This window comes from Scyliorhinus canicula, chromosome 3 (genome assembly GCF_902713615.1).
Source record: "Scyliorhinus canicula chromosome 3, sScyCan1.1, whole genome shotgun sequence".
NCBI lineage: Eukaryota > Metazoa > Chordata > Chondrichthyes > Carcharhiniformes > Scyliorhinidae > Scyliorhinus > Scyliorhinus canicula.
In genome coordinates, this window is record NC_052148.1 from 159,735,022 (window position 1) to 159,758,766 (window position 23,745).

Below are 23,745 nucleotides of genomic sequence, written 5' to 3' on the forward strand. Positions count from 1 at the left end.
GGCACCGCGTGGCACTGGGGGAGGGCACCCTCTCCCCGTGTCAGTCAAGGTTACAGTGGCCCTCAACTTTTACGCCACGGGCTCATTCCAGGCGCCGAGTGGGGACCTGTCCGGCATCTCACAGGCATCGGCGCACCGATGCATCCGGGCAGTGACAGACGCCCTTTATGTCATTGCGGACCGCTACATCCGCTTCCCAATGGACCAGGCAAACCAGGATGCCCGGGCCGTGGGGTTCTCTGCCATGGCTGGTTTTCCCATGGTCCAAGGGTTGATCGATGGGATGCACGTAGCCGTGCGGCCACCTGCAGCCAACAGGGCCGTCTTCACAAACAGGAAAGGGACATATTCAATGAACACCCAAGTGGTCTGCGACCACCGCATGATAATCATGCACGTCTGCGCACGGTTCCCGGGAAGTGTTCATGACTCATACGTGTTGTCGCGGTCGAACATCCCTGGAATGTTCGAGGGACGCCACCGCCGGATGAGGGGCTGGTTGCTGGGCGATAGGGGTTACCCGTTGCGGTCGTGGCTGATGACGCCTATACGGAGGCCACAGACTAACGCGGACAATAGATACAACGATGCCCATGCAGCGACCAGGGGTCTAATTGAGAGGTGCGTCGGGATCCTCAAGTCGCGATTCCGGTGCCTGGACATCTCTGGGGGGGCCCTTCAGTACCCGCCAGATAGGATCGGCCGCATCATTGTGGTGTGTTGTGTCCTGCACAACATCGCCCAGCAGAGGGGTGATGTGCCGCAGGCAGAGGAGGGGGGAGTGGAGGAGCGGGAGGAAGAGCCGCAGACCTCCCCAGACGAGGGAGATGGGGGCAATGGTCAGGGCACACGGGGAGGTCATTGGCGGGTGGCTGCCCGACATCACCGTCTGGGCCAGCGAGCACGGGACAGGATGATAGCCGGCCAGTTCACAGACTAGGGTGGTAGCGAATCTGCAAGTATGGCAACGTTCCACACACCATTGCAACATCCGACCCCCCTCACCCACCCAACACCCTCACTCCCCCTCACCCACCCAACACCCTCACTCCCTCCTCACTAACCCTGCACCAAGTCCCAACACGTCACCAACCATTCCCACACCACCTGAAAGCACAACACCCCTCCATTGCACATCCACTGCGACACAATGGGCAGTCATCACACGGTTGCCGATGGAAACGTGTCTACTGCAGTCCATGGAGGCTGATGACGTCACGCACTGCGATGAGCTCCTGGCTCCAAATCGTTGTACAATGTCTGACCCATGGCCACAGTACCACCAACCTTCCGGACCATCCCTGCATGCGGCCGTCACACTGCAGCGCTCGGTCACATCCTCGCCCACAGGGATTGAGAGGGCGGGCCAGGTGAAGGGGGGGCACACTCGCCTGAGGCCGACATCAGACCCTCCACACACACTGGCACTCAACCTACATGACACCCCCCGCACGCTTCGGACAGAACACAAAGGCAGCCTCTGTAGGTGCGTAAGTGATTTTAATGACAAACAGTTCCAACATGTGCCCTAGACCCTGAAACTACTGTGCCCTTCACCCGTGCCAACTTACGAAGTGTCTACATTCTTGCTCTTACGGACCCTTTTACTACGCCTAGGTGCTTCCCCAGACAGTACAGCAGGACTGGAGGTGGACTCCTGCGAATCAAGCCCTGTAACTTTTGATCCGTTTAGCGGATGTTTCCTGGGGCGGCCCGGACTAGATGGGCCAGGCAGCGGCTCGGGTGACTGCGATGGCGAGCTGCCAGCCTGTCTTACCCGCTGCCCACCAGATGCACCTGGGACGGAAGGGGGGGAGTCCGAGGTAGCGCGGTGTTCCGGGACCTCCTCTACAGGGGGACCCGGTACAGAGCACAGCACCTCCTCCTCCCTCGGGGTGCCCGATGGCCCCCGGGCCTCTATATGGGTCGGGGGTGCGTCTAGACCGGCCATCCGACGCTCCCCCAGAACCTGGCGCTGCCAGTCCTGGAGGCCCGTGCTGGTACTGACAAGGGTCCTCAGATCTGCAGCAATGGAGCTGAGGGAGTTGACCATCCCTGTTTGTTTTTCGGCGAGGCCGGAGAGGTGATTGACAATGGCACCGATGCCCTCAGCGATGGCCTTCTGAGACAGGGCCACAACGTTTAACGCCTCTGCAATCATCCGCTGGGTCTGGCTCATGGCTTCCTGTGAGTGGGAAGCCACGTCCTGGGACACGGACGCCGCCTGCATGGACAGCCCCAGAGCCTGTATACTGCGACCCATGTCGGACACCGTTGCACCCATTGCCTCGACCGCGGACGCCACCCGTGCGGTTTCGGCCTGGGTGGCACGTATGACCGGCATGACATCCTGCACCTGGACATGGGTGGACTCCTCCACCTGCGTGTGCATCAGCTGCAAGGCGGCCGTCACCCTCTTCCTTGGACCCAGGTTTGTTGATTGCATCGGGTCTATGGTTGACTCCAGGAACCCGGGACCAGTCTGGGCGGCAGATGTTTGCTTGCGCCAGGATGCCCTCCGACCACCCGGCCCCTCTGCCGCTCCTACCTCCACCTGCTGTACTGGGACGACAGTGTGGTGCTCACCAGCGAGTGGCCCTAATGAATCGTCACTAAAAAGCCCAGCCGGGGTGAGTGTCTCTGCGATGGTGAAGCGTGTTGGAGAAAGCAGTGCCGGTGAGCTGTGCGCAATGTCCGAGTCGGTGTCTGCGGTCCCCTGGGGTTCCCCCATCTACAAGGACCGTTCATTGTCCTGCGTGGCAGTGTCCTGGCTTGGGGTGTCCAGAGGTTGTATCGACAAGGGCCTCTGGCTTCTCCCCTCATCGCTGCGTCTTTTCAGCCTGTGTCGCCGGATGCGCACGTCACGCGAGCGTCGTCTAGGGTTCGCCACGCGTCTCCTCTGCCGCCCTGGGGCATCCTGTGGCCGTTGCAGGCCAGAGGGGCCGGGTCGCTCCCTCTCCCGTGGCCGCCCTGGGGCATCCTGCGGACGGTGGGCATCCGCGGTGACGGGTGCCTCGATGTCTGGACCTGCAATACACAAGACAGCATGCATGGTTAAACACTCAGATCGGGGGATATGGGGAGAGGGGATATGGGGGAGGGTGGATATGGGAGAGGGGGAAGGACCGTGGGTGGCTCACTTGCTCGCGGGCCCCCGACCTCTGCCTCGGCAACCGCCCGGTCCTCGGGTCCTCCTGCCATTTCCAGGGCCCTTTCCTCATGGACCGTGAGTGGTCTCGCCTCTGCACTGCCCCCACCACTCGTTCGACACCTCCTGTTGTACGATAACTTGTCCTGTTGGAGGGTGGGTAGCAGATGTAGCAACAACAGTGTTAGATACGAAACCAATATTCAATTTGCCTTTCCAATTATCTAGTTTACTGCATGCTAGCTTTTTTCTTTGATGCTTGGAGACCCCAGATCCAACGGTTTTGCAGCTTTCAGCACTCTTTCTCCATGTTAATCATATGCAGCTCATTTATTCTTCCTACCATAGTTCAGAACTTAATATTTTATTTTTTTATATCCCGTCTGCCATTTTTTGGCTAACTAACTTAATCTGTCCAAATTCCTTTGTAGACTTGTGCCATCACACCAATTTATGTGTCATCCACGATTATGGCAGAAGCGATTTCACTTCCCTCATTAATATAAATTGCAATGTAAACCTCATCCTGGGGTCTAAGAGCAGATGCTGGAACTGAATTGGTGTTGATGTAGTGTCCTGATAGAAGCGCCAGTGTCGGAGCCTCTAAGGACGTGCAAAGGGGCCAGCACCGGTGCCCAGTGGAACTCTAGCTATTCTAACTAAAGCAAACATTGAATTTGGTGCTGTCCTGATTGGCACCCGAGAGCTTGATTAGTTTGTACTGCCTATAAGCATTCCTCTCCCCACACACTTGGGGAGCCAGGAAATAGTACCTTAAAGAGTTGCACCGACATTCGCAACTGTAGAGCTACAGACACAGCTGAATGCCATGCAGGAGAGTTGGGACAACCTGTTCCCTGGACAAGGAAAGAGACAGATACCAGCCGGTGTCAGAGGTTCAGCGCTACGGGCCCCACTCCAAGGATTCGTCATCAGAGCAGTCATAATCATCCCAATGTCCTTGGGTCGGTCCATATCAGTCACCACCCCATATCCCCTGGCAAAGGTCATGACACATTAGGGATGGTGACCAAATCAGACTGAAGGTCAGGTTCAAGGTCAAGTTCAGACTGAAGGTCAGGTTCCAGGTCACGATCAGACTGAAGGTCAGGTTCAAGGTCAAGTTCAGACTGAAGGTCAGGTTCAAGGTCAAGTTCAGACTGAAGGTCAGGGTCAAGGTCAAGATCAGAATGAAGGTCAGGTTCAAGGTCAAGATCAGAATGAAGGTCAGGTTCAAGGTCAAGATCAGAATGAAGGTCAAGCTCGGTTTTCAATGTCACGGGGAGGGGGACTCACCCTGGCTGCCCTGACGAGGTCGTTGATCTTCTTGTGGCACTGTGTGCCTGTCCTTGGGGTGATACCCGCCGAACTGACAACGTCTGAGACATCCCTCCACAGGCGACTTTGGTGTCGCGGGGCGAGCCTGCGCCCATCTCGGGGGTAGAGGTCCTCCCTCCTGGCCTCTACAGCGTCCAGGAGCGCTTCCAGGTCGCGGTCCTGAAATCGGGGAGCAGATCTCCGAGACGCCATGACCGGAGATCTTGCGGGGGGCGGGCGAAAGCGCTATTTATTTCCTGGCTCGCCGGGCGCCGTTGATGATGTCGCCCGACGCGCCACCTCTGCAGCGCTTTAAAATGACGCGTATCGCGTCGGTCCGATGCTGGCCCCTCCGGGAACGGAGATTAGCGGCCTAAAAGAAGGCCCCGACGCCGGAGTCATCTGCACCGCTTTTGCTCGCCGGAAATCGGCGTCACGACGGTCCGCGGAGAATTTTGCCCCCTGTTTTATATTGATAGCGTCAACTACATTATTTGGTAAATGTCACAGCCAACATATCCTATTTATTGTTTGAAGTGCTTGGGCAAGTTGTTTGCTCAACCCCTTAAAACGTTTTTTAATGCAGTCATGTACATGCAATAATGTAAAGGAGCCAACCTGTGTGCAACCTACATGGAAAGTTATAGGTTGCCTTGTGGCCCTGCAGCTTAGATAGACCATTTGTCCTTGCAGTATTGGAATACTTTGGCAGGAAGCAACTAGTTCAAGCACACGTCTTCAACCTCCAAAAAGAATGTTATTAGAACTGTGTCTAGTGTACTCCTCTACAACCATATATCAAAAAATGGTGCATTTTGAGATGTCCTGAAGATGGGATATGGCACTAACTCTTTGCAATAATAAAAACAATTGGTGGAATTTTCCGGCCCTTCTGGTCAGTGGGATCATCTTGTCCCGTTGAAGTCGAACCCTTCTGTGGGATCCCCAGTGGAAGCAGCTTTCAGAGTTCAATCACATATAGTAAGCAGCTTCCTCTGAATTGCTTCACAGCATAACTTACAAACCAGCCTGTCTTGAAGAGTATCATCAAGTGCAGTACCAAATTCACAATATCTAGCTAATCTTCATAAAGACACTATAGACTGTAAAATGATTTCACCTTTTTCCTGACTACGATCGTGTAATTGGAACCTTTCTGCAATCAATAGGAGTGAAATGTTCCTCTAAATTTTTCTTTAATTCAATTGTCACTTGGTTTTGAATCCATAGAATCCTTACAGTTAGGAAGGAGGCCTATCAGCCCATCAAGTTTGCACTGATCCTGCGAAAGAACACCCTACCTAGGCCCACTCCCCCGCCTTACCCCCATAACCCCATATAACATTTTGACTAAGGGGCAATTTGGCAACGTTACTCCACCTAACCTGCACATCTTTGGTGGGTGAACAAGTTTCTGTAGAGGCATAAATATTTTACGGCCAACTGTGCTGAGAAAGGTTGTGATGTTGAGGTCCTTCGGTGTCTGATTAGTTATCAAAAACAATTAGAATCTTTCTTCATATGAATTCCATGATTCATAGTCCTTATTATTATCAAATGTAACCATGGCACCCGTTTTTCCCGCCATTTTAGATCCCGGCTCCTAGGGTCTTCACTTCCTCCCTTCAAAATGTGTTGGAAAGCATAGCACAAACAATAGGGGCGATTCTCCAATATTGGGCCCAAGAGTTTGCGCTTGGGCCCGGTCACGTACGATTCTGGCCCCCACAGGGGACCAGCATGGCGCCGGATTGGTTCACGCCGCTCCAGCCTCCTTACCGCTGCACCAACCCGCGCATGTGCAGTTGGGCCGCACCAACCTGTGCATGCGCGGGGGACTTCTTATGCGCGCCATCCCCGACCAACATGCGGTCGGTGTTCAGGGGCTGGCCGCGCCAGGAAGTAGGCCTGGGGGGGGGGGGGAAAGGCCGGCCCACCAATTGGTGGGTCCCGATCGTGAGCCAGACACCATCGGAGGCCCCCCCCGGTGAAGGAGCCCCCCTCACACCCCCATACCCCCTACCACAGGCCGCTCCCCCGACCGTTTCCGCAGAGTTCCCTTCGGTAGTGACCAGGGGTGAGTGACGCCGGCGGGACTCTGTCGTATCGGAGCGGCCGCTCGGCCCATGCGGGCTGGAGAATCGGTGGCCCCGCCAATTCCAGCGACCGGCGCCGCGCCAAATGCGCTGTTGCAAATGGTGCCGATTCTCCGCACCTCGGTGAATCGCGTGCCGGCGTCAGGGCATCGTGGCGTGATTGCGGCGATTCTCCGGCCCGGTGCGGGCCTCGGAGAATCGCCCCCAGTGTCTTGAACAAGCAACCAGGAAATCTTTCCATTTTTTTTGCCTGAATATTTTGACTTTTCACCCGAGTAGTAGCCCATGTAGAGTCGGCAACAACTTGAGTATTGCTTTTAATGTTTTATGAAACTGTACTGAGATTCCTCTACTCTTGTGAGTAATTAGCCTACTGCATTGCTTACAATTACTGATACTGAATTCCGGAAGCCACTTTACCGTCCAATCCCCGGACATTGCAATATTTCTTTTGGTCTTTGACCCAGAAGCAATAACAGTAAGGAAAACTTGAAAATTAAAAAAAATGTTTTATGAATCTGCAATTTTTAAAAATTGTTTGAAAGGATCTTGAAAGAGTTCATATTACTGGAAAAGGGATCAATTATCGTTTTTTGATCATAAGAAATACTGCTCCATGTGACCTAGTGACCGTTGACCTGGAAGCAACCTCAACAGGAAGACAGTTAAAATAGAGAGAGTACATGGCAGAGAGCTGGAGAGAGGAGGTGGTCAGCTGTGCCAGAGAACTAGATTCCTGAACATTCAGAAAGGACATTTTTTTTGGACTGTTGTTACTGTTTCTTTTACTTTCATGAGTGATTGCATGTCCAGAATTTGCCACACTGTACAGGTAAAAGTTGTTCTGGTAGATCCATGCTATCAAGACTGAGGAGAGCTGAGAGTTCAGAAGGTTCTAGAAATAAATAAATCAATGAATGGAAGATTGATTGGGCAGAACACTTTATTTAGCCGCTGTTGCCTCTAGAGAATTGAAAGAAAAGGACTATAATTCTGTCTGAGGAAGATCTGAGCTTGGAGGAACTGTGACTGAACTTGACTGACATCTTTGTATCCTCACTGACTACAGGTGAGATCCCAGAGGACTGGAGAATAGCTAATGTGGTACCGCTGTTTAAGAAAGGTAGCCGGGATAATCCTGGAAACTATAGGCTGGTGCGCCTCACGTCGGTAGTAGGTAAATTATTCGAGAGAATTTTCAGGGACAGGATTTATACCCATTTTGAAAAAATGGACCCATTAGCGACAGACAGCATGGTTTTGTGAAGGGCAGGTCGTGCCTCACTAACTCGATCGAGTTTTTTGAGGAGGTGGCAAAGATTATTCATGAGGGGAGGGCAGTGGATACTGTTTACATGGACTTCAGTAAAGCTTTTGACAAGGTACCTCATGGCAGACTGGTACACAAGGTGAAGTCACACGGGATCAGAGGTGAGATGGTAAGATGGATACAGAACTGGCTCGGTCACAGAAGGTAAAGGGTAGCAGTAGAAGGGTGTTTTTTCGGAATGGAAGGTTGTGACAAGTAGTGTTCCACAGGGATCTTTCCTGGGGCCTCTGTTGTAGTATACATAAATGATTTGGAGGAAAATGTAGCTGGTCTGATTAGTAAGTTTGTGCATGACACCAAGGTTGGTGGAGTGGCAGATAGTGCTGAGGATTGTCAGAGGATACAGCAGGATATAGATAAGTTGGAGACATGCGCAGAGAAATGGCAAATGGAGTTTAATCCAGACAAATGTGAGGTAATGCATTTTGGTCGGTCTAACATAGAGGGGAAGTATACAGTAAATGGCAAAACTCTTAGGAATATAGAAAGTCAGAGAGATCTGGGCGTGCATGTCCACAGATCTTTGAAAATGACACACCAGTGGACAAGGCAATCAACAAGGCATACGGAATGCTTGCCTTCATTGGACGGGGCATTGAGTATAAAAACTGTTAAGTCATGCTGCAGTTGTATGTATCAAACCTTGGTTAGGCTGCACTTAGAATATTGTGCACAATTCTGGCTGCCACACTACCAGAAGGATGTGGGAGGCTTTGGAGAGGGTGCAAAGGAGGTTTACCAGGATGTTGCCAGGTTTGTAGTGTGTTAGCTATGTGGAGAGGCTGAATAAAGTTGGACTATTTTCATTAGAACGACGGAGGTTGAGGGGTGACCTGTTGGGGGTCTACAAGATTATGAGAGGCATGGATAGAATGGATGGGCAGGCACTCTTTCCCAGGGTGGAGGAGTCAGTCACCAGGGGGCACATTTTAAAGGAGATGTGCGAGGCAGGTTTTTTTACACAGAGGGTGGTGAGTGCCTGGAACATGTTGCCAGGGGAGGTTGTGGAAGCAGATTCATTAACGGTGTTCAAAAGGCATCTTGACATATACATGGATAGGGTAGGTATGGAGGGATATGGCACAAAGGAGTGCAGAGGGCTTTGACCAAGGTTGGTATCATGAACGGTACAGGTTTGGAGGGCTAAAAGACCTGTTCCTGTGCTGTATTGTTCTTTGTTCTTTGATGCCATACAGGTAGAGTGGACAGCCTAGAATATAAGATAATTGAGATCTGTCTTTGTTGTATTTGCCATTCCATGTGCAATTTAGAATTCAACTGTGATTTACCTGTTACTTATGTTTAACTTACATTGATTCTAATACATGTTAAATAAAAAATCACAATCTTGTTTGGTTAATTTTGAGGTGGGTTCAGTAAATGTGACTTGTTTGGTTTCTGGATTCCCAAGGGGATTGTAATAATATCTTCTGTCTCTAAATATAAATAATACCACTTAGAAGAAATATGTAGTAATTGTGAAACATACGTGTTGTAATTATCTATTCTGCAGCAGGTAATGTTTAATAAATTGTTCAATGTTAAAGTGCTTTGACTAGAAATTCCATTCCAAAGAGAACTGTGGCAGAATATGGATTTTTATTGTACGTGACCTACGTACGTCACAAATTTCAGAGGGAGACATAAATTATACCCGCTACACTTGTGCACCACTACCCAAAAGTTCCTTGAGGAGGTGTAAAGTTATTTTACTTATCTTTTCTTTCAGCCGAATTTGGCTCCCTCAACACAGTTGTTGTAATAATCTTTATTGTCACAAGTAGGCTTACATTAACACTACAATGGATGTTACTGTGAAAAGCCCCTAGTCGCCACATTCCAGCGCCTATTCGGGTACACAGAGGGAGAATTCAGAATTCTCAGCTGTTACGGGAATTGAACCCGTGCTGCTGGCCTGGTTCAGCATCACAAACCCGCTGTCTCGCCCACTGAGCTAAACCAGCCCCAGTTGTGTACTATTTCACAAATGTGAGACCATAGTAGTATGGTTGACCCTGCTGTGACTCATGGGCATGGATCACCCACCATAATTATTCAAATAAGCCAGCCTCATCCCACGATTTGGCCTGGTGAGGTCCAAGAAACAGCACCTTCCAAACCCATAACCTCTACCACACAGAAGGGACAAGGGCATTGGATACACAAGAACACTGCAAATGACAGGGAGTGGGATAGCTTGATCTTGGTTTCGGACAATGCTCGGCACAACATCGAGGGCTGAAAGGCCTGTTCTGTGCTTTACTGTTCTATGTTCTACCCTCCGAGCCACACACCACCTTGACTCGGAATTATGTCACTGTTGCTGGATCAAACGATTGGAGCTCCCTTTCTAACAGCACCGTGGGTGTTCGTACAACATGTGGACTGTAGTGGTTCAAGTAGACAGCTCACTACCACCTTCTGAAGGGCAATAAATGCTGGCCTAGCCAACGATGCCTCTGTGTAACAAATAAAAATAAAGTTTCCTGCTATGTTCCTACCTCCTCTTCTGCCCTCTCTGAAGGAGCAGTTCTGCAAATAGGAATTGAACTAATTAAATAATTTGGATCAGACTATGGTTTTCTAATATGACATTTATCACTAACTAGTTAATTAAAAACAAATAAATTTACGAGTAGCGCAAAACTACGTCTGTTGCCAGTCCTGTGATAATTCATGTACCTGCAGTTGTTGATGCACGAGTAGCTGAAATCCTGCTTCTTCAGGACATTTTCAAACTCTAGAATGGTGCCTGTCCCACATGATTCTCTATCAGAAGGAATACATATTGACACAAACTTAACAATGAATAACAGAAATTACTTGAATCGTGACTTGTTTAAGAAAGGATGTCATCATTTCACAGTAAAGATAGAGATTATTTTTTGAAAGTGTTTTCGTTAGAATTTTTTCTTCTTTTACACAGTGAAAAAATAATCTATACACATTAGTTACAGTTTACAATTTACAAATGCCCAGCATTTGAATTAGCTTCCTAGCCTAACCACAACACCCCCTACTTCTCCGAGACATCCCCTTCTTGCTATCTGCTGTGTTTTCTTTGTTCGCTGGTTCAGTCCTGTACATATTGGGATACAATAGTGAGACATGAGTTACATCGTTGCAGGTTGTTCTTAGTAGTTGCTTGTATTTACAAGTCTTCGGTCTGGAGTTGGGGGGTGGGTGGGTTCTGTGCCTCCTTATTCCCCCCTCCCCCTCCTCGCTTTTGGCTGCTGGCCTACAAATTAGGCCTGGAACAAGTCTTGTGGAAGCCCTCTTCCCACCCCCGGATGGTGAATTTGATTTTCTCCATTTGGAGAAATTCCGATAGGTTGGCCATCGTCAGTCAAGCAGGATTCTTTGGCAGGCGATTAGGGAGACAAAGGCAAGGGTGTAGGCCCTCCTCCACATAAAGTGCTCTGGCTGGGACACAATTTCACACCAACAGCTGGTTCCTGGCACCATCCTGCCCCGAGCTACATCCATGAGGCCGGATCAGGTGAGCAAGCAGTGGGGAGCTTGTTAAGATCAGTAAGAATCCAATTAAAGCCAATAGCAGTCTTATCTCTTTCTATGCTAATACAAATGAAATGAAAATCGCTTATTGTCATGAGTATGCTTCAATGAAGTTACTGTGAAAAGCCCCTAGTCGCCACATTCCAGCGCCTGTCCGGGGAGGCTGGTACGGGAATTGAACCGTGCTGCTGGCCTGCTTGGTCTGCTTTAAAAGCCAGTGATTTAGCCTTGTGAGCTAAACCAGCTCACCTTGTGAGCTAAATGTAGCTGAAGGCAGGCATAGAAGTTGAACACACATTTTGAATGGAGATTTATTTGTACTACTACATACCCTGCTCACTATGCAGACTAAATAACTAAGATGGTTGTTGTATCACTTCATGTGATGGCATAACTATCAACATAATCATTTATTTAAATGAATGTACTTAACATATTAGCAAGCACACTTCAGAACACCATTAATAAGCAGCCAACTGGAACTTAACCCATGGTGTCAGGAAAAGGTCTGCCTGGAGGTGACATCCCAATGGCAAATCAGAGGGGCAGAACTTCAGGATCATTTACAGGGACTCCTTCATCTACCTGGCCTCAAACATCCAGAATGGCGGTATGGCAGCTGTGGTCATTTTTTAAAGTGGGCATCTCCTTTTTGGCCCGAAATCTTCCAAGAGCCTACCCACACTTACTGGTCATACCTGCTCTAGTTTATTTCCCATTACTAGGTTAAGCAATCTGCTCTAGTTTATTTCCCATTACTAGGTTAAGCAATGTTTCAGTTCCTTACAGAAAGGAAAATCAGAAAGAAATGTACACACATCTCCTTCTCCTCGTTCATTCCCTCCCCCTGCAAATTTATTCGGTGAGAGTCAAAATCCCACATTATTACAGTTCAAAGTTATGTACTCCCGTCACACATTTGCCTACATACCATTACCTTCATTTCCTTTCCACTCTTTGATCTGTCATATAACTGTAATGGTACGATTGATCCCTTCATCTCCATTGTCTCAATCACCTGGACTCTGTTTCTATATTTCAGTTAGTGATGTCCTTACTATTGTGACAAATGGAGGATTTTAGTAATATTGTATTCTAAGTATTGGGCAATTTAAGAGTTTAAACCCTAGAGTTAGAGAGTATTTGACTGCAGTGGTCATGTTATTAATTGTAATCCTGCGTTGCAGGTACTAGGAGCTTTTAGCAGCTAGAAGGTGGAATTGACCAGAGGATTATTTTTTGATTCTGATTTGACTGGAGAGTTAATGTGCTTTTAGCCTGGAAAGTTAATTTGTTTTTCAGCTTGGCGATATGATGCCATTTCTGGGCAGAGCTAAGAGATTTAGAGAGACATTATGATAAAGCTTTATAGAACATAGAACATTACAGCGTAGTACAGGCCCTTCGGCCCTCGATGTTGCGCCCACCTGTGAAACCACTCGCCCATCTACACTATTCCCTTATCGTCCATATGTCTATCCAATGACCATTTGAATGCCCTTAGTGTTGGCGAGTCCACTACTGTTGCAGGCAGGGCATTCCACGCCCCTACTACTCTCTGAGTAAAGAACCTACCTCTGACATCTGTCCTATATCTATCTCCCCTCAATTTAAAGCTATGTCCCCTCATGCTAGACATCACCATCTGAGGAAAAAGGCTCTCGATGTCCACCCTATCTAATCCTCTGATCATCTTGTATGCCTCAATTAAGTCACCTCTTAACCTTCTTCTCTCTAACGAAAACAGCCTCAAGTCCCTCAGTCTTCCCTCATAAGATCTTCCCTCCATACCAGGCAACATCCTGGTAAATCTCCTGTGCACCCTTTCCAATGCTTCCACATCCTTCCTATAATGCGGTGACCAGAACTGCACGCAATACTCCAAATGCGGCAGCACCAGAGTTTTGTACAACTGCAGCAGCTTTGGAGAAGAGTTGAAGTCTGATCTGGCAACCTTGGCTTTGACCACAAATAAAGGCAGTTTTCTGTCTCAGTAGGATAGGTTAAAAAATAATAATAATAGTTAAGCAGAGCTGCCTTGTCTGAAGACAAGGAAGAAACAACCCAGTTGAAACAGCTATTTGGGAAGATATTCAGCCAGAATCTGAAGAAGATCTAATGGGACTCTGTTTTTCTCCCATTAAGTTATGCCCCAGGAAAAGAAGTCCTAACAGTTCAGCGAGGGGGAGAAAGCTGCTGACTCAAAGGTCAATGCTCTTTATTGATCTGTTCAGGACTGGTAAACCATACTTACCTCTCACAGATCACATGCTTTTCTTTTCTATTTAAATATGCATAATTTTTAAACTGCAGTTTTTACTCTTTAAAATCACCAATCAGCTCAGCAACCCCTTTTTTGGGTCACCTGTGACTCCCAAACTCCAATCTTACACCATTTCTACCAAATCAGCACTAAATAGAAAATACATCAAAGCTATTCCATACCTATTAAATGCCAATTATTTAGTCTGGGGATGAAGACTTAATATGATGCTGGTTTTTAATGGTGGTTGAAACATATATTAGCACAAGAAACAACACGTTCTTTACCTAACAGGTCCATCGATATTGTGCATGACCCAAATCTGTATTTCAGAGATTTTGTCTTTCCTTAAATACGGAAGCTCATGCTTTGCAAAAAACCTGTGGAGGAAAACATTAACAAATATAGTTCTCAGTATAGTTTGTGTATCCTGATCTATTTTGTTTCTTTGGTGCATTCTGCAATCAGTTCTAAACTGATGAGACTGACGACCAGTCCAACATGGTGGCCTTGTGTGACTATATGATCTACACTGGGTCGCAAAACAACATATATACGTTCGGAGGCTTGATAGGTGTTACTGCAGTAGTTTAACTTCCAAATGTATGTGCCTTATCAAAGAAACCACATTTTACAAGTTGCAATCATTTCAAAAATGTTACTGTTGGAAAAGTCATGCTGGTGCAATTAAAGTGCTATTCAACGTTTTGCAGCAATTTGGGAACTAAACTCTCTATAGGTTTGCGTACTCTCTGATCTGAAGCAAACCAGACACAGGTGGATGATCATCAGCCTATATCAAGCAGAAATGAAGTGAGATTCTGGAAAAATTGTTTCCACTGGTGGGGTATTCATTCACCATCCTGACTTGCAACTATATTGTATTTCTTCAATGTCGTTGGTCAAAGTCTTGGATCTCCCTTCCCAACAGCACTGGGGTGTACCGACAGGACAAGAAGGCAGCTCACCACCACCTTCTAAAGGGCAACGAGGGATGGGCAATAAATGCTGGCCCGTCCAGCAAAGCCCACATACCTTGAATTTTAAGATAAATGAGAAGATTAAAACCAAAACTGCTTATTGGAAGGATCAAGGGGAGAGGAGGATAAAGTTTTGTCAACTGTGGGCTATTTGACTATGAGGTCCTTCACTAAAAGTGCTGAATTAATATTTTAAAAGGAAAATAGGGTTACAGAAGAAAGCATCAGCACCTATACTGGCACAGCAGTCTGAGTGGCCTCCTCCTGTGCTGTAAGTTACTTCTATTACAATACTCCTTCATAGTGTGAGACTCCAGGGGATGGCACGGAAATGTTGGTGCTGAGCTGAATTTAGGAGGCCATCCTCTGTGAGTAGTGCCGCAGACGGTGAGTCCCCTGGGCTTTTTTGAATCTCTTGGCTTGGTTCAGATCAGTTTGTATCACTGGGCTTTAACAGGTGAAGTCCCTAATGCAGATCGCCCTTGACAGATACTCCCAGTTCAGAATTATCCCCGTTACACAGCACTTAGATTCAAATCAGAGATAGGGAGAGATGCATTCTGTTAAAAGTGGCATCAAGGGCAGCACGGTGGCCTTGTGGTTAGCACAACCGCCTCACGGCGCTGAGGTCCCAGGTTCGATCCCGGCTCTGAGTCACTGTCCGTGTGGAGTTTGCACGTTCTCCCCGTGTCTGCGTGGGTTTCGCCCCCACAACCCAAAAATGTGCAGAGTAAGTGGATTGGCCACGCTAAATTGCCCCTTAATTGGAAAAAATAATTGGCTAATCCAAATTTATTTTAAAAAAGTGGCATCAATTGCACAACCTGAAATTATTTTGTACAAAGCAGGGGGAGTTGGGTGTAATTTCAGTGTGAGTATCAGTGGGTTATAGGCTTCCTAATCATTACAGATAGGACCTCAGAGTGATACCTATATGAATGTTTCCAACCAGAATTTGCAAACCTAATAGGGAACTGGGATCGGCAGCTGGAGCTGAAGAGGGATAGATAACGGGGTGGGGGGGGGGTGGGGTTGGGGTATGGAGAGCAACATTTCCTGATGAGATATCATTTTTCATTGTTTCACACTCCTGAGAGCACACTGGGATGCCATTACGTCAAAGATGCTATATAACAAAGTTGTTGTTGATGAGCTGGTAACAGCAATAGTAGCGAAAGTTCACCTGAGAACCAAAAATAGATTTTGGGGAAGAGTCTTTTGGGTGGACAAAACCAGTTGTTTTGGAGACAGCGCTGCTATATCTGCTCCACGGATTGTAGGTCCCAGATCTAAACAGCATTCGATCCCTGTCAATGGACTACTAATGGGATTCATGCACAGGGCTCATTCGGCCACATATGCCTGCTCCTTGCAGGTATATCGACAACTGACCGTATCTGGCAAGATTTCTGGGTGAGCCTATGAACCCTCAATCCCTCCTCACCCTTCAACACACAATTAAACCAGACCTCAAGGAGCAGGAAATGCTCAGAGTCATCTCCACCTGAAATTATGTGGATTAAGACATATTAAAGAGCTCAATGCTGCACTGATTTTGGGTTCCTCATAAGATGGAATTCCTGACATCCCCCCCCCCCCCCCCCACCTCCCCCCCCCCCCCCCCCCCCCCCCCCCAAATTAATTTAACTTGTTCATTGGACAAGTCAAATAAAAAAGACATTTTCACAGAACATTGCTGCATGAGTGTTAACACCTCTTACCCATTTTTGGGAAATGTCCCATCAGAAACCGAGCCGTTCAGCATAACCCTCACTAATCCCATTGCCTCCTTTGCATACTGAAAGGTAACACAAATGTTAAATTACATTTAATGAAGTGCAAACGAACTGTTGTTTCTAGATATTTATTTTTCAATTTATAGTTATGTTAATTTAGAAATGAAGCTCATAGTAGGCATCCAGACAGAAATATAAATTAATCTTTTCACAAACGGTACAAAACTGAAATCCGGAAAGGACATTTCCATCACCTCCTCAATCATGAATTCACAGTGACGCTAATACTTCACAGGTTATCTCCCAGCGCCCTGTTGGGTGAACCACCATCCATGGGAGAGCCGCAACAAGCAATCAATCAGATGAAAAACAACAGAGAGGAATGGATTTCAAGGCTCTCATTACTCTCATTAAAAAAGCTGCACCTCAGAAAACATGACTTGATTGACAGCTCCGATTCTCTACTGTAAATTTCACAATGTTTATTTATACGAAGTTAAGTGGTTTCTTTTATAGATACTTTGAAACATCTGGATGATTGATACTTTCATTGGTCCGTCATGAAATTGCATTTTTTCACACGGTAGAAAGTAATGAATGAATGACTTTAAAAGAAAAGATTTTTATTCACATATTGTACTGTCACTATAGAATTCATTGGTTCTCTCAAGTGTATACTGGTCAATAGAAGGCTTGGTATAGGGTATGAGGTACCATGGGGCTGCGGGGGTAAGGGCCCTTATCTTGGCATAGGTGCATAAGGAGGAACTTGTGTTTTAAAAGGTCCCCTCATGCAGACTAGGATTCACAACTCGTCTGAGGGGCCGTAAATTATGTCTCTTAAAAAAATGAGCACAATCCATAAAAATTGTGGAGGTAAAGGAGATGTCCATCCTTGCAATGGAGCCAGGCAGGTTGGGAGGGCATTTGACCCAAACCGGTCCACACCATTCAAGGGTGCTTCCAAAAATCAGATTGCCCAGGAATGGGGTCTGGAATCCTAGAATCAGGGGTGAACTTCTCCCCTACCCGGCGGGCAGGGGGTCCTGGCGTAGCGGAGTGGCGCCAACCACTCCGGCGTCAGGCCTCCCCAAAGGTGCGGAATTCTCTGCACCTTTAGGGGCTAGGCCCGTGCTGGAGTGGCTCCCGCTCTGTCGATGGTGTCAAAACTGGCGCCAATGACCTTTGGCGCTACGCCGCCCGGTGTCGGGGCTGGCCAACAGGCCTTTGCCGGTCTGCGCATGCGCCAGAGCGTCAGCAGCCGCTGACGTCACCACCGGCGCATGCGTGGTGGAGAGGGTCTCTTCTGCCTCCGCCATGGTGGCGGCGGAATAAAAAGAGTGCCCCCATGGCACTGGCCTGCCCGCCGATCGGTGGGCCCTGATCGCGGGCCAGTCCACCGTGGGGGCACCCCTCGTGGTCCGATCTCCCCGCGCCCCTGCCAGGACCCTGGGAGCCCGCTCATGTTGCCAATTCCTCCGGCACAGAGGTGGTTTAAACCACGTCGGCAGGAGAGGCCTGTCAGCGGCGGGACTTCGGCCCATTGCGGGCCAGAGAATCGCCGCGGGGGGCATGCCGATTGGCGCGGGGGGCACGCCGATCAGTGGGGCATGATTCCCGCTCCCGCCGATTCCTGGGTGGCGGAGAATTCCGGCCACGGCGGGGGCGGGATTTACGCCGGCCGCGGGCAATTCCCTGACCCTGCGGGGGATCGGAGAATTCCGCCCCAGGTCCTGGGGGCCATTTTGAAAGGGCTCACAAGTCATCCCAACTTGGTGAAAATGCAGCCCTACATGTCCAACTCTGCAGTATTGCAGGGTGTACATAAACAAAGGCTTCCAAGTTCATGGGGCAAGAAATTGATCTTAGAACATTTTAGGGCCTGAATTAGACGGTGTCTACAGAATGTAAATCTGAAGAGTTGGCTCATGTATCTCTCAATGTCAGCCCTCAGGTTTCCTCTTATTAATCGTGGTGAACTGTAATGTGAGTCAGGCCTCTAGGGGCTGATCACTACAGATCCAATTTGGGCCTGTGGTCTTATATGTAAATCCTAGGAGTGAAGGTGAGGAAAATGTTGGTGGAGGTTGTGGAGGAGTATTGCAGAGATGGGAGGAGCACTTAGGCTCTGCTCAGCTCCGGACAAGGCAAGTCTAATCATATTGACTTACCTCTTTTATGGAAGCTTTAGAACTGGTTGGGCTACAATATAATCCAAATAATAAAGTTGAGCAGGTCAACCTCGCTGAGTGTCAACAACTTTCAGGAAGCAAAATCAATAAAAAGGTGCTTCTACTTCTCAATGGCGCAAATGCCTGTTTTAGGTAGCTGCCAGGGAGGTCTGGGTGTCACAAAAGCCAGCAAGGGGGTCAATTGACAATATAGTCAAAAATTGGGATCAATCGACAATGTAGTCAAAAATTGGGAATGTTTTTCCCAAAACAGGTTCAACTGTTTCTTCTTCATTCATTTCCAGAAAATATGAATGTTGAGAAGTTAAAGCCAAAGAGTCCAAATTGGCAATTGGATTTTATAAATTGGAGAGAGTAGGAAAAATCTATACAAAATATTTGTTGGGCCATAGTTAAAAATATTGTATTTGATCTTGGGTGCCATATTATAAAAATACATTAAACTCTCTAGATTCAGTGGGGTATTTTCTCTCCATTTGTCAAAATGTAGATAGCCAGATGGTGAAGGAGACCAGAGTCTATGCTTTTATTTATAGAGACACAATTTGCAGACTGTGCACCTCCGTAACAAATCCCTATTTTTTGGTGTGTTCTGAAATACATAAGTAAATACCCTCCATTCAAGTATATTAACACCCAATTGATATATAATTAACACATTTCTTTCTTTCTTTCATGTGCAGTTCTTTTGTTTTCCGTTTTCTTATTTTCACAAGCCTGGGATAATGGTCAACATTTTTGGAGGTAGATGGGGGTGGGAACTGAGGCAAAGGCATGCATAATTTCATTGGCCAGCATGCCAGTTTTCCAGCCCCTTAGCCATTTTCGTGAAGGCTTGACCAGGGGTGGAAGGGCTGTCCACTTGCAAGCAGCAGGCAGCCAATTCAGGAAATTATGGGGCTTATTAAGGCACCTTTCCTGCACCAAGTGGAATTTTTCAGTGGCTAAAATATGTCCAGTTAAACAGGGTGGTCTTTCAATGGGCCATGTTTCATGTCACTAGGACCTCCTTCCTCATACGTCATGGCTGCCAGGCCACAAAGATGGCCGCTGACTGTCCATTGGAGAGATCCCTCCATGATCACGGCATGGCAGCTGTGGGCTTTTGTTAAATACAAATATTTAAATGTGTCTTCTCTCTCGATCTTATGAGCCTCCTATTAACCTGCCAGCTTTGAGAGTTCACCCGCTGTCCTTAGTTGGGTGGTAAGCTCGCCCTCTGGTCACTATTTGGTAAACCCAGCAACAATAGGGTGGCACCGTGGTGCAGTGGTTAGCACTGCCGCCTCATGGCGCCAAGGACCCGTGAATAGAAAAGTATTTTATAATAAAATGTAACAATGTAAGTGCTGAATTAAAACAAATGACTGAAACAATTAGATTAGAAGTTGAGGATTTATGTGCTTAAAAGGATGTGAATGTCCGAGAGGGAAAGTTGATCATTCTTTTTCTTTGAAGGGGACAAGGAAATTGTGCAATTTGAGCAAGGCATTATCTCTGAAAACAACTTACGGATTCCGATGCCATTTTCCAAAATGAATTCACTGGGTTATTTTCACATTCTGTTGTTGTGGGGCAGGATACAAAATTTATGCCTGCAAACAATAATAATATCAGCAATAAAGTAGGGCAAGAATAACATAACAACTGACAATAGTGCCATAGTCTAAAGTTGTTTCTTCAAAGATAAATTCATGCTAGTTTGGTAGGAGGCAACTATACAATGGGTGGGATTCTCCCTCCCGGGACACCTGGAATGCGTTCCCACAGAGAATCGGGCATCGGGGGGAATTCTGGATCGGTGAAAATCAGGATGTGAGTGCATTCCAAGCACTCAAGCATGTGATCTCACTGCACTTACCTCTCTTTGATGTTGCAATGTTTACAAACATTGGGGTTTCACCTCTTAGGCCACTGAAGCGTGAAAGGATATGAACGGGTCAAATCTGCAGATGGTTTTTATGTACTGTCAATCACAGACCACTACTTGAAACGATGAATGGCTTGCAGATAATGGACCTGTGGAAACCAGACGCAGGCACAGCTCCTCTCCTTTGAGGAATGGACATGTGGAGCTGCAAGGTAATAATTACAGCTATAATGCTACCCACTGCCTCTACTGGGATGCCCTCTAGCTGCCAGACAGGGGTCTTTTTCTGTGTGTGTGGGGTCTGTGGAGGGGGTTCCTTTAGGCAGGGTGCCCCTGTGGGGGTCCCCTTATTACAGGTGTCATAGAAATGCAGAAACATAGAAAATTGGTGCAGGAGTAATCCATTCGGCCCTTTGAGCCTGCACCACCATTCAATATGATCATGGCTGATCATGAAACTTTAGTATCCCACTCCAGCTTTCAATCCATACCCCTTGATCCCTTTCGCCGCAAGGACCACGTCCAGCTCTCTCTTGAATATATCCAACAAACTGGCCCCAACAGCTTTCTGCGGTAGAGAATTACACAACTTCACGGTAGCGCAAGTGGATAGCACTGTGGCTTCACATTGCCAGGGTCCCAGGTTTGATTCCCCGCTGGGTCACTGTCTGTGCGGAGTCTGCACGTTCTCCCCATGTCTGCGTGTGTTTCCTCCGGGTGCTCTGGTTTCCTCCCACAGTCCAAAGACATGTAGGTTAGGTGGATTGGCCATGATAGAAGGGGTTGTCGGGTTGCAGGGATAGGGTAGAAATGACGGCTTAAGTGGGTCGGTGCAGACTTGATGGGCTGAATGGCCTCCTTCTGCACTGTATGTTCTATGTTCTCTGAGAGAAGAAGTTCTTCCTCATCTCAGTCCTGAATGGCTTACCCCTTATTCTTTGGCTATGACACATAGTTCTCAATGTCCTAACATTGAATATATTCAAGAGGCTGCTAGATATAGCATTTGGGGGGAATGGGATCAAAGGCTATGGGAGAAAGCTGGATTAGGCTATTGATTGGATGATCAGCCATGATCGTGATGAATGGCAGAGCAGGCTCAAAGGGCCAAAAGGCCTCCTCCTGCTCCTATCTTCTATGTATCTATGTAACATGGAGAACATTCTTCCCGCACCTAGCCTGTCCAGTCCCATCAGGATTTTATATGTTTCTATGAGATCCTCTCGCATTCTTCTAAACTCCAGTGAGTACAAGTCATGTCGATCCAGACTTTCTTCATATGTCAGTCCTGCCATCCTGGGAATTAGTCTGGTGAACATTCACTGGACACCCTTGAAAGCAAGAATGTCCTTCCTCAAACTAGGTAACCAAAACTGCACACAATACTCAAAGTGTGGCCTCACCAAGGTCTTGTATAACTGCAGCAAGACATCCCTACTCCTATACTCAAATCCTCTCTCTATGAAGGCAAGCATGCCATTAGCTTTCCTCACTGCCTGCTCTACCTGCATGCCAACCTTCAGTGACTGTTCCACTGTGACACCCAGGTGTCATTACACTTCCCCCTTTCCTAAACTGCCACCATTCAGATAATCTTTCTTCCTGTTTTTGCCACCAAAGTGGATAGCCTCATATTCACCCACATTATATTGTATTTGCCCACTCAGTAAACCTGTCCAAGTTATCCTGCAGGCTCTATGCATCCTCCTCACAGTGCACACTGCCACCCAGCTTAGTGTCGTCTGCAGATTTGGAGACATTTCATACAATTCCTTCATCCAAACCATTAATGTACATTGTGAACAGCTGGGGTCCCAGCACTGAACCCTGTGGTACCCCACTAGTCACTGCCAGCCAATCTGAAAAGGACCCATTTATTCCCACTCTCTGCTGCCTGTTTGCCAACCGGTTCTCTAGTCATGTCAATACATTACCACCAATATCATGAACTTTAATTTTGCTCACTAATCCCTTGTGTGGGACCTTGTCAAAAGCCTTTTGAAAGTACAGATATACATCATCCACTGGTTCACCCTTGTCCACTCTACAGGTCACATCCTCAAAATATTCCAGGTTTGTCAAGCATGATTTCCCTTTAGTGAATCCATGCTGACTTGGACCGATCCTGTCCCCAGTTTCCAAATGCTGTTATTTCATTCGTAATAATTTTCCAGCATTTTCCCCACCACTGATGTCAGGCTAACCAGTCTATAATTCCCTGTTTTCTCACTCCCTCCTTTTTAAAAAGTGGGGTTACATTAGCTAACCTCCAATCCATTGGAACTCTCCCAGAGTCTATAGAATGCTGGAAAACCAATGCGTCCATTATTTCTAAGTACTCTGGGGTGCAAAACATCAGGCCCTGGGGACTTATTGGGTTTTAATCCCATAAATTTCCTCAACACAATTCCCTGACTAATAAGGATTTCCTTCCGTTCTTCTTCATGCTCAACCCTCTGTCCCCTAGTATTTCCGGAAGGTTATTTGTGTCCTCCTCAGTGAAGACAGATCCAAAGTAATTGTTCAACTGATCTGCCATCTCTTTGTCACCCATTATGAATTCACCTGATTCTAACTGTAAGGGACCTTCATATGTCTTCACCAGTCTTTTTCTCTTCACATAGCGTTTGCAGTCAGTTTTACATTTTCTGCAAGCTTATTCTCAGATTCTATTTCTCCCTTCTGAATTAAACTCTTTGTCCTCCTCTAATGAATTTTTAATTTCTCCCAGTCCTCAGGCGTGCTGCTTTCTCTGGCTAATTTATATGCCTCCTCTTTGGCTTTAACATTAACCCTGATTTCCTTTGTTAGCCATGGTTGAGCCACCTTCCCGTCTTACTCTTGTGTCAGACAGGAATGTACAATTGTTGAAGTTCATCCACCTGTTCTTTAAATGTCTGCCATTGCCCATCTGCTGTCAACCCCTAAAGTATCCGTTACCAGCCTATCCTAGACAGTGCACATCTTATACCATCAAAGTTGGCTTTCTTTCAGTTCAGGACCCCTAGCCTCAGACTTAACTGTGTCACTTTACATGTTAATGAAGAATTCTACTATATTATGATCACTCTTCCCGAAACAATTTCACACTACAACATTGCTAATTAATCCTCTCACTTTGCACAATACCAAGTCTAGGATGGCTTGCTCTCTAGTTGGTCCCTCGACATATTGGTCGAGAAACCATCCCTTATACATTCCAGGAAATCCTCCTCTGTCACATTGCTACGAGTTTGATTAGCCCAATTAATATACAAATTGAAGTCATCCATAATAATTGCTGAACTCTTACTCCAC

General features: G+C 47.3%; 1 protein-coding gene across 1 annotated transcript in view; it reads right to left on the minus strand.

The window, feature by feature from the left end:
• LOC119963735 (ADP-ribosyl cyclase/cyclic ADP-ribose hydrolase 2-like) overlaps positions 1-23,745 on the minus strand; it is a 43,074-nt gene that overhangs the window by 6,455 nt on the left and 12,874 nt on the right. Inside the window, exons 4-7 of the mRNA XM_038793040.1 lie at positions 20,091-20,173; positions 16,372-16,448; positions 13,958-14,050; positions 10,574-10,660 (exon numbers count right to left, since the gene is read on the minus strand). Coding sequence (XP_038648968.1) covers positions 10,574-10,660; positions 13,958-14,050; positions 16,372-16,448; positions 20,091-20,173 — 340 coding nt within the window. The remainder of the gene's footprint in view (positions 1-10,573; positions 10,661-13,957; positions 14,051-16,371; positions 16,449-20,090; positions 20,174-23,745) is intronic.